The 11,227-nt window shown below is 43.0% G+C and overlaps 2 protein-coding genes across 2 annotated transcripts in view; one reads left to right on the top strand and one right to left on the bottom strand.

Moving 5' to 3' along the window:
- The window catches only part of TEX14 (testis expressed 14, intercellular bridge forming factor), a 104,595-nt gene that overhangs the window by 79,394 nt on the left and 13,974 nt on the right, over nucleotides 1-11,227 (top strand). The window contains exons 33-37 of the mRNA XM_043531309.1: nucleotides 172-240; nucleotides 5,008-5,072; nucleotides 7,156-7,205; nucleotides 9,195-9,310; nucleotides 10,857-11,068. The gene's annotated coding sequence lies outside the window, so the exon portion shown is untranslated. The remainder of the gene's footprint in view (nucleotides 1-171; nucleotides 241-5,007; nucleotides 5,073-7,155; nucleotides 7,206-9,194; nucleotides 9,311-10,856; nucleotides 11,069-11,227) is intronic.
- On the bottom strand, nucleotides 2,191-7,878 carry LOC102932505 (pinopsin). The gene is made up of 5 exons (XM_007057737.3): nucleotides 7,450-7,878; nucleotides 5,835-6,017; nucleotides 5,006-5,151; nucleotides 4,467-4,706; nucleotides 2,191-3,362 (listed from the first exon to the last, which is right to left on the bottom strand). The coding sequence occupies exons 1-5, from the start codon at nucleotides 7,796-7,798 to the stop codon at nucleotides 3,222-3,224; spliced, it is 1,059 nt and encodes a 352-aa protein (XP_007057799.2). The 5' UTR covers nucleotides 7,799-7,878; the 3' UTR covers nucleotides 2,191-3,221.

The raw sequence follows: 11,227 nt of genomic DNA, 5'->3' as shown, positions 1-11,227 counted from the left end.
GCCCCATTGTAAGACGGTACAAATGGTTGTGGTGTGTACTGTTTGTTTGGTAGGAAGCTGCTGCTTAGGGTTACTGCTGATAAATAGGCAACTGTGGGGTTTTTGTCTGATGCTTTAGTTTCGGACTCATCTTTATCCTTTACCCAGTGCTATCGATTTTCTCTCTCACAGGCTGCATGTGCCAGCTTGCCAGAGATGAGAGATGGTCAATGTCCTGTCAGAGAATGGTGCAAACCCAAGGTAAGTTACTGCAAGCCTGGCTTAACTGTTGGGATTTCACAATCTGCGGTTTTCTATTTAGAAGCCTCTTGGTGGGGGAGAGGTCTGATTTAACCAATGCTGTGATTGCCTGCTAGATCTTAGTTAAAAATCTGGCAATATGGTACAATCAGCAGCTTTAACCAGTCTTTCTAAGAGCTGCATATTTGTCTGGCTCTGCACTCTTTAGCATCCTTGGGATTGTTCACAGCTTCTGGAAAATAATTCCAGGATTCCTTTTTGAGAAGATCCTTTGTTTTCATGGTGCAGTATGAACAGCATTAGTTGCCAGGACTGACAAAGAGCTCTTTGGTCATCTAGTCCAAGCCCAGCCCTGTGTAGAGAAGGATTTGCCTGTACACTATCCCTCCAGGCATTCTAATTTCCTTCTGAGTGCCTCACTTCAATGGGAGTTAGGGACCTAAATACCTCTGAGGATCTGGAACCCATGTGTTAATGCACTGTGATGGATCTTCAGAAGAAGGATGAAGGATGTAACCTTTGTGAAAAATCCCCCTGACTAAAGTCCATTTCCTAGAGGAGATATGGTTTAAATTAGCACATTCTGATCAGCATTTATCTCAATGTTTTTCAGATTCTGGAACCAGTCTGAGAACATATAAAATATTTGCCAGCACTAAACTGGGTTCACAAGCTCTCACCCAATTAGATTAACATAAGAAAGATGAACTATAATGAGACAGATCTCAGATGGTGTAAATTGGCATAGCTCCATCTGGGTCAAGTGTTTCATTAAGACCTTTGGTGTAACTCAAAGTGTCCTTTGATTTCACGGGAGCTATGATAAATTACACCAGCAGAGGACCTGGCCCAGTGTTTCATTCAGGAGTTATTTGGATTGAATTTGACATACCTGCATAGGTAAATGTGGGCATATGGATGTGTGTGGATACAGATATATATTTGTGTGTGTGTGTGCAAGCGCGTAATATCACAAATACATATCTAGTATATGCATGGAGTAGCATCATTTTTGCTTTGTTGCAAGGGTTAGCTAGCATGGCCATAATATTGTAGAAGGTCTCCAGTTAAGCAAAAGGCATGTGATAACCAGAGTCCCCCAGAATGAAGCAAAGCAAGAAAAAGCAAATGATCTAATGGTGGCATCAAAGAGGGTATGAACCCAACTACCGCTTGCACTTGTTACCTCATTGCTCTTTGTTCCCTACCTGTATTCACTAAGGAGAAGGGAAACACAGCTTTGGGTGCAGTTGGCATTCATTATAATACGTCATGGCAATAGAAATAATTTTTCCTTCCTAACGCTTTTAAAGAGGTTAAAAAAAATCACATTTCATAATAATCTGTGCACCTCGAGAAAGGCTTAGCAGTTGCCATTGTAGCTGCTTATTATCAGCAGATTTGGAATTACTAATAATGGGGTAAGAGCCATTTAATTGTGTGAACCTATAAATGCAGTTACCCTCTGACTCCTTCATTTATGTGTTCTAACATCAAAGGCCTTAGATAGAAGGTCATGGAAGAGAAGGTCAGTGATCTTCTTGTCAGGAAAAACCATAATGACATGACACAGAAAGGAAATTCCTTTGAGAGCAGGGGTAACATTTTTCAAATGTGACTGAGGAGCCTAAGGCCTATTTTCAGAAGTGATCTTAGGCACCTTGGGCCAGATTTTCAGAGGTTTTTAGGTGGCTAAAGATGCAGATAGGTGTCTAGTGGTATTTGGGAGCTAGGCACCTGGGTGCTTTTGAAAATTCCTACTTGCATTTTAGATGCCTAAATACCTTTAAAAATCAGACCCTTATTCAGTGGGACTTAGGATCCTAAGTCACTTAAGCACGTTGGAAAATGTTACACTAGTGCTTGCAATGTTCTCGAGCCACTAGATGTAATGAAGGAGGTCAAGTAATGGTTATTAGAGGAAAAATCGCATCCGTTTAATGTTGTTGAATTTCTCCCTATTCATGTTGTGCATCTTTTGCTTTCTGCTATCGTCTAAGCCTTTATGGCCCCGGTGGCTTTATTGTGTTTTTTTGTTACGTGACACAGAATCTTTTACAGGCTTTGTTTCACCTTTATTGCAAAATCAATGACTTTAAGGCCTTTCCTGATTGCCTCAGCTATAAATGAAATACAAATTTGCTGGGCTTCAGGCCCCTTGTTTTTGCCTTATTGATCTTCTCCTTTGTCTCAGTGAGTGTGGCATTTTTCATGTGAAATAAAACTCCAGTTGTGGTCACTGGAGGTTACACCCTGCTGTCTGTTGGGGCCCTTTGCTAATTGCTTATTTGCTAATTGACTGCCCATGACAAGGAGACAGTGGTGTTTAAATGTCTGGATGTTTATTAACCCAATCCACTTGAACACACCTGTTAAATTTTCATTGGTTCACAGTCTGTCTTGAAGTTACACAAAAGGATCAACCAACACAAATCCTACTGTGTCTATAAAATAATGTGTATTGAAAATGTGCAGGGCTCTCTCCTGTTTTGCTCTGTGCAGTGAAATATATATTTAAATGAAATGAAGCCTATGCTTTTCCTAATGGGATTACTACTGCAGAAGTGCTCTTTTGGGCTTTAATGCTGGTAGTTTAATTATTCCTTGGCCTAGTAAAAGGTTCCCCATTATCATGCTTTAGCACTTCCCCCAGGGGGTAAGGAACTACGAATGGGGGCTATTCCCATTGGGAGTGTGAACTGTTCTCTCTGATGTTTACTCTCTAATATGGTTGCTTTCCTGCCATTGAAGGGAATGTGTTTTACCTTCTATCTAAGTTTGTAGTGACAGGGCAGAGTACAGTGAATATTATTGGGAGCTCTAAGAAGAAATTTTTTATTACTTTCTGGTGTATATTTGGGCTGTTAGAAAATAGCCAGCCTCTTTGCTCCTCTTTGTGTTTATGCCAAATGAAACTGAGACGAATGTATGGAGCCGGCAGCTGCCATTCCTCCATGCAGGAATTGAAGCATCTGCACTGTTTACGATGGAGTCACCTTATTTCCACATCCCTCCAAGGCTGATGAGATGCCTTTGGGGGCACCAGGCATAGCAGGAGAGGTTTCCTGCATCCCTGACGGGTTGCGATTGCAGCACATCATTTTCAGCAGGCAGTCCCGGAACTAATTGGGGAAAGCACATGTGTTACAGGAAAATTCACTAGATAAGAGAAGGCAGGCTGCTAAACACACCTCTCCTGGGTCCCTTTATGCCAAACTACTATACCAGGTTTTGCTTTACCCAGATGCTGTAACCTGTGAGTTGGTGGTGCTCCTGTGAGATGCAGCCTGGATGCTTTTGGCACACATATAAGAACTGCTGTATTGGCTCAGACCAATGGCCCATTTAGCCCAGTATTCTGTGTCCAACGGTGGCCAGTACCAGAGCTTCAGGGGGAATGTACAGAACAGGGCAATGCTGGAGAGATCCACCCTCATCTCCCCCTCACCCAGCTTCAGGCAGTCAGGGTTGCCCTGAGAATGGGGTTGTGTGTCCCTGCCCATCCTGGCTAATAGCCATTGATGGATCTACCTTCCATGAATTTATCTAGTTCTTTTTTGAACCCAGCTGTATTTTTGGCCATCACAACATCCCATGGCAATGCGTTCCACAGGTTAATTGTGCATTGTGTGAAAAAATACTTCCTCTTGTTTGTATTGAATTTAATTTCATCAGATGACACCTGGTTTTTTAATTGTGGGAAAGGGGAAATAACAGTTCTCTATTCACTTTTTCCACACCATTCATGATTTTATAATCTGCATTACATTGTAGATAGTAAACCTCCAAGGCAGGGGCTATATGGACAATACCTAGCCTAGCGTGGAATGCAAATAATAATGTTGGGGTCAGACTGGTTAGTGCCTGATCCTGCTCTTTGCAGGCACTGGCAACTGATTGATAAATGTCTGTCTGTTTGTTGTGCAAGCTCAATCAGGCAATTCATGATCCAAAATTTAGTCGCCCCTACAAGATAATGGGTATGCAAAAGGATCGCTGGTTAAGGCCAGGTTGAAAATCAAGCTCCATCTCAATTTTATACCTTAGCCTTGCCTATTGTAAAGAAGCAATCAGTGGGATCTAGCATTTGACAGGAATCCCAATAGGATAGATATGCTATGCTATATTAGAATGCCCCATTACTGCTATTCCACTTCATTCCTATAAGCCCCTAGCTCTGTGAAGGCTCGTTTTCAATTGCTCTCTGACAATCTTCATGCTCTCACCTGTTTGTTCATGAAGATGTAGATAATTGGGTTGTAAACTGTGGCTGTTTTGGAGAAGTATGAAGGCAGTGATGCTAGAGTTGGTTGGATGGGAATGTCTTTGTTTGTGGCAACCACCATGGCAAAGGTGGAATAGGGCAGCCAGCAGATAAGAAAGGCCATCACCATAGCAATCACCATTCGTGTCACCTTCCTTTCGGCTCGCTGACTTGTCTCAGATTCTTTTTGTTGTGCTGCAACCTACAGGCAATATAAGGGAAACAGCCTGCTCTTTAATATGTCACTGCCTAATTCTATAGAAAATACTGATGTCCTATAAAATGGCATAGGCTGAGGGAAAATTTGCTGGACAAATGGGTATGTGGTACACTTGTTAGCCACATGATCCTCCTTTCCTGTTTAGTTGCCTGTTTGTAGTGTAGAGATCAACCTATGTTAACATCACACAAACAGCCATGAAAAATTACACTGAAAACCTGCGCTTGCAATGGTGTCAGCAGTACATGTGACTGTTCAGACTGAAATGTCTTTGTACTTACAGTTCGTAGTGTCATCAGCAGATTTGTATAGGAGAAGAGGATCAGACTGAGAGGAATAATGAAACAGGTAATAAACAAAGTCATGATGTAGCTGCTGTTGTTGCTGCCTCCGGTGTACCAGTTGGGACCACAGGAAGTTCTCAGACCTAGAACAATGAGATTTTAAACAATGCTAGGACAATCCTGAAGCATGATCAGGGACTTCAGTGGGAAAGGCACAGAGAGCAAATACCATCTACTGTTCTTGCTGAATTGTGCCTGTTTTCCAAGAGCAGCTCTCCAAATTCCAGCCAAATCACACGAACAACGCTGGCATCAGCCATGATGATTTCTGGCTGGCAGCACCATTATTATTAATTTACAAACAAACCACAATGAGTCATAATAATAAAATTAAAGTAAATTTCTAAATGAACAGGTTTTTAATAGGCTTGTTCTGCGTTTTAGCCATTTTGCTGAGCTACTCTGGGTGCAGTGACTGTAGTCAGCGACAGCACTCTGCTGCTCCTCTGTTCATCAGATGTTGTGTTAAGCATATGCATAATAAGAAAATAGATGTTCTGCAGTTTATTGTAATAAGCAGCTAACTTTTAAAGAGTGACATATGAAAGGAAACCCTGTAATTAATGAGAAAACAAGGAATCTTAGCACTTGGAGAACAAAGACAGCCACACAGTCAAAGACAGCTGTAAAATCATTGTGGTCTCTCCCCAAATATGTCACACTTAAAAAAAAAATTCCACCAATGACTGAAGAAAAAACTGTGCCCATCAGCCATTGCTGAAGCTACAGACTTGAATGCTTCCTTTGAAGAATGTGACACTCATACCTTCCGGCACATAGCTGCTCCAGCCTAACATTGGTGGGGCTGTCCAGAGAAGTGACCAAATCCAGGTGAACGCACAGCCCATCACTGCATGTTTGTGGTGAAATCGGAAATCTCCCATGGGTTTGCAGATGACGATATACCTTTCAAAGGCCAGGATCGCTAAGGACCAAAGCCCCACAATGCCTGAGAGAGATCACTAATGGTTAGTATGTGTGGAATAAATTTCAAATTGCTGTGCTATTAAATAATCTAGCAGCTTTCTGTGCTTAACTGCTAAATCTGAAGTGCCAGGTTTTCCTGAGCTATATTACTTTGTCCATGTAAGGACAGCTCCATAGAATGAGCTATATTCCAAGCAGCTGTCTTGCAGGTGCTTGAAATAGAGATTTCAAGCAAGCGGGCAAAACCAGCAGGGAAAAAATCTTTCACAATAACATCGTATTTTGATTACCATAAGAACGGCCACACTGGGTCAGACCAAAGGTCCATCTAGCCCAGTATCTGGTCTTCCGACAGTGGCCAATGCCAGGTGCCCCAGAGGGAATGAACAAAACAGGTAATCATCTAGTGATCTATCTCCTGTCGCCCATTCCCAGCTTCTGGCAAACAGAGGCTAGTGGCACCATCCATGCCCATCTTGGCTAATAGCCATTGATGGACCTATCCTACATGAATTTATCTAGTTTTATCTAGAGTCTTATTCTTATTTATTTTATGATTGCACCCAGTACCCCCAGCGTTTCTTGTTTATTTAACTCCCTATTAATTAATCTGGGGGGTGTCTGAAAGGATACACTGTATTTCCTACAGTTTCCATTTTTAAAGGCTGTTTTCACATTTCTCAATGGAGTTTAGCTAGGATGCCTTAACAGATATCAATACCATGTATGGTACTCTGTTTGATTTGCCAGCTGCAGGAGTGTCTGAAATGCAATTTCTCCACTGGAGTGTTTCCATCATGACACTGGAATTGGTGAATCATGTTCCTGATGCTCATAGAAATATTTTTAAAAATTGATATAAAAGAGCTGCAGAGTGGAATGGCATCAGGGCAAATGCCATGCACCCTGTTTCAGGGCCCCTTGCCTACACAGACACACCTCTGCTGGCCACTGATTGTTCACAGCAAAATGTATGAGAGCTTGTGTCTTCATTTTTATACCAATATCATCACCAAAAACCTGACCATTCTGCCTTGTTAGCCCATGAACATCCAACCTAGCAGCTTGGGCAGCAGTAAGTGATGCAATCACGACATACAGCATTATGATAAATTACATGTGATATAAAAATGTTCTATTTCTTCCTTTCCTGTTTTAAGCAAGACCAAACCTGAGGCTCTGCTCAACCAGTGTGTTCTGAACTCCCCAGGTGAGTAAGCACTTGCTCTCCCATTCCATGCCTGAGAGCATGTGGAATGATAACATGAATGATGCCCTGTCTTTGTTCTATGGTTTGAGAAGAGGCAAGGAGACATTTGATGCCAAGGACAGCTAATGAGCCATAGTTGCTATGTCATAGTCTCTAGTCTTAGACCAGCTTTAGATCAAGTGCAGTTGCACGAGCAGAAGACAGAGAAAGAGACTAGCCAGCTGATTTCTGTAAACGTCCTTACCTGTTAAAGAGACCATGAAGCCTTCAAACTTGCACACCCTTTTGCCGAGCACAAAGAAGCCATTGATGTTATTCGAGAAACTGATAGTGCTTCCAAAGAAAGTCACCAGCAGATCAGCCACAGCCAGATTCACCAGGATGTAGTTCAGGGGGGATCTGAGTTTCTTGTACTTGATGGAAACCACAATGACCAAACCGTTCACAAAGGAGGCAGAAAACACTACGATGCCCATGAGCACAGCCACCGACGTGTAGATGCTTCTGGGCGCTAGGTGAGGCCACTGTGGACCATCAAAGGCGCTGGGAGTTCCATGTTGCAGAGGAGCCTGAGAAGTGTTTGAAACATACATTTCTCTTCAAGGGGATGAAAAACTTACACCCACAAAGACAAAGCAGGTGACCTACCTGAAAGGACAGTGGACCCTCTTTATAAAACCAGGGGCTTAGGGACCCCAAAGAGGATCTGTAGATTAAAAAGGCTTAAGGTGTTTTAATACAGAGTTTTTATAATCAGCTCTTTAATCATAAGGGGATAGAGAGTCACTCACAATCTGATGGCTGAAAGCTACATCATTTAAATGAGTAGATTTTGATTGTGCTTTTTCTAGTAATGTAGTTAAATGGCTGCAGACACATTTTTATAAACACAGCCTTTTTAGAGCCTAATCCCCACCAATGTTGTGTTTGAGTTTCCTGGAATATAAATGATCACAATCTCTTGTGTGCTTATGGTCAGTGTTGTATTTCACTTGCATTTCAATCAGGGGTTGGGCTCTGAATGCAGGGATTAAAATACATGAATTCTGGTAATATTATTATTGTTAATTTGTATTGACAGTAGCACCTAATAGGCCAGGGCCACATTGAGCTGGGTGCAATACAGACATATCACAAAGAGCGGACCAGCCCCAAAGAGTCTGCAATCTACATATAAAACTGTAGACAACAGGTGGCTAAAACAACAGTTGTGGGGAATGAAGTAGGAAACAGTGAGATTAGACCAATCAGCATTAAGGGTCCCTCTAAGGGTGCAGGGAGCAGAATCGTCCTGGCTGTTGTAAGGCTGTGAATAAATACAGTTGGTCTCTAATGAGAAAGACAGTGGAGTTTTTTTACTTAAAGTGCTCGCAAGGAAATATGGTCTTGCTGACTGTGCACCAGTGACCCTTTGTTAGGTGTTAAGTTAGGCTGGCGCACCCTGATGACTGCACAGAACACACGGTCATCAAGAAGGTCAGAGTTTCCTAAATGAAAGCACATCATCTTTCAATATATTGACCTGCAGTGGGCCCAAATGAGCTTCTGTGGTTTTGGCTCAGAGAGGCTCTCTGGCCTGCCTGTACTGCAACAGGGTAATTGTGATTCTAAAGGGGGCATCATGTTCTAACGCAGGCCCTGGATTCTCCATTTCCTACCACTTGCCACCCCATCCCAAAATCAGAGGCCGTGACTGCATTTGGCTCATTTGGGAATTGATGCCAGGAAGCCCCAAAATGTACTAACACTGGGGTGAATTCTTTTCAGGGGCCACTGTGGAAAGAAGCCCTTCAGCTCTTCTCTGGCTGAAAGGTCAGGCACAGAGAGCAGTTTATGGCTCATAAGAATGGCCAAAATTGTAAACCAGGGAAGGGCTGGCTTCATAGCTTGGTAATAAACTAGCTGGGCACACAAGGCTGTCCCATATAGTGTGTGCTTTGGTTTGTGCCATTGCTTATGCAGATTCCTTTTTGTGTTTTTTTTTAATAGGGTTTTTGAGAACAGAGCCTGCTTCAGCTGCTGAGGGGTTTGCAGCTAAATCAAACAACCTTGGTGTGTTTTGGATTGGAGTGTTCCTACTCTAGTGAGAGGAGTGTTAATAAGAGGTATGTGTGTGAGAGTCCAGCCTGAGAGAGAGAGAGCCCAAAGCAGGCCTGCTCACTCTAAGGTCAGTGGGGACCATCATAATAAGCTAGACCTCCTGCACATTGCAGGCCTCAGAACCTCACCCACTCATCCCTGTAATAGACTTCTAACCTCTGGCCGAGTTACTGTAGTCCGCAAGTGCTTGCCAGGAAATATGCTCTTGCTGACTGTGTATTTGTCTTTTAATACCAGTGTAGGTATAAGATTAATGAGAGAGCTAAATGAGGTTGGGTAAATCAGTTTTGCTATTCAAGAAGCTATGGATAGTGAAACACACACTAATCCTTTGGTCTCGGTGGACCCAGTGCTCAAACTTGGGGCCTAGTTAGGTTTCTAAATGGCCACTAGCGCTCTGGTTGCAACTGTAGATGTCTATCTTTACTGTTAGATGTTTCTCTGATGCTCATCACTGTAGTGTCTGAGCATCTCACACCTGTTACTGATCTTAGCCCCCAGCATTCCTGTGAAGAAAGGAACAATTGTCTCCATTTTACAGGGCAGGGAAGGTAACTGAGACACTGTGCTTAAGTGATGTGGCCAAGATCACACAGGAATGATCGTGACAGAACCAGGCAGCCAATCCACCTCTGCTGAGTCCCAGTTCAGTGCCTTAATTAGACCATCTTCTCCTTTGTATCTCACAACTGTGCAATGTATAGTTTCCTTTGAAGCCCTTCAGTTTCTTCCTGTCTGTATATTAAGGGCTAGTCTACACTGGCAATGCTAAAGTGCTGCCACGAGGAGCACGGATCCCAGCACTGGGGCACTGTTTACACTGGCGTTTTACAGCGCTGCAACGTGCTGCACTCATGGCGGAGGGGTGTTTTTTCACATCCCTGAGCGAGAAAGTTTCCGTGCTGCTACTTGCCAGTGTGGACGAGCCCTAACAAACAGCAAGGAAAGAACAGAGCAGAGGGCCCAATTCTACACCCAAAGCTACCAAATGATGTAAATGGGACTTTTAGGTGGGTAAGGTTGGGCCTTCAATGTTTTTAATAGAGGTCACAGGTTAGAACTGAATTGAAAAGAATATATATGAAATGCATTACCTACACTGACATGGGTACTACAGATCTAGGGAGCTGTTCTAATGATCTGATTAAAGTGAGATTTATTGTCTAAACCTGCTGGGGAGGAAAAGAGAGACAGAGCAGAATACAAGCTAAATGCAACGTGGCAGCGTTAGTTGGGGAGGTTTTCAAAAGAAGCAACGTCTTCACTGACTTTGAATGGGATTTGTGCGCCTAAGTCCCTTGGGTACTATTGAAAACATCCTCCTTACTGTACTGTGAAAATGTCAATGGGCACGTGAAAAGATATCTGCAACATTAATGCTCCCCGCCCACTATTACGGCGTGTTCACTGCTATTATTACTTGTCTAGTACAGTTTTAAATATTTCAGTGATGGGGCTTCTCCCACTTCCCCTTGGAGAGTTTTGCACAGTCAATGAGATCTTGATGTTAGGGTGTTTTTTCTGCTATTGAGCCTAAATGTTCTCTTCTAGTGATTCCCCTCCTGAATTGCAAACCAGTCGTTGCACGGAGTCACAAACCCTGTATTTGAAATTGCAACCCCCGCCGCCACGCACACACACTTGGTGCTTCTACTGACTTTCTTCTGCAAACAGGCTTGTAAAATGCCTGCAAATTATTCAGTGCCAAAGGCTGCTTTGAAAACATGGCTTTGTATGAATAATAGCTCCATAGATCTCAACAGGTCAGTATCATTGTCCCTACTTTACAGTTGGGGATCCTGAGGCACAGATAGGGGAAGTGACTTTCCCAATATCAGCCTGTAGGTCGGTAGCAGAGACAGAAATAGAACCAAGGTCCCTTGAGTCTCATTCCAGTGCTTTATCCACTAGGCAACAGTGTC

The sequence above is a fragment of the Chelonia mydas genome, chromosome 17, assembly GCF_015237465.2.
Source record: "Chelonia mydas isolate rCheMyd1 chromosome 17, rCheMyd1.pri.v2, whole genome shotgun sequence".
Taxonomy (NCBI): Eukaryota; Metazoa; Chordata; order Testudines; family Cheloniidae; genus Chelonia; species Chelonia mydas.
This window is presented reverse-complemented; position numbering and strand designations above follow the sequence as displayed.

Bases quoted from the DNA above. Each gene is read 5' to 3' on its own strand.
- LOC102932505 (XM_007057737.3), bottom strand. From the start codon at position 7,798: ATGTATGTTTCAAACACTTCTCAGGCTCCTCTGCAACATGGAACTCCC. The intron at 6,018-7,449 runs GTAAGGACGTTT...GATCTCTCTCAG, and splicing joins CTTCATGGTCTCTTTAACAG to GCATTGTGGGGCTTTGGTCC. The intron at 3,363-4,466 runs GTGAGAGCATGA...TTCCCCAATTAG, and splicing joins ACATCTTCATGAACAAACAG to TTCCGGGACTGCCTGCTGAA.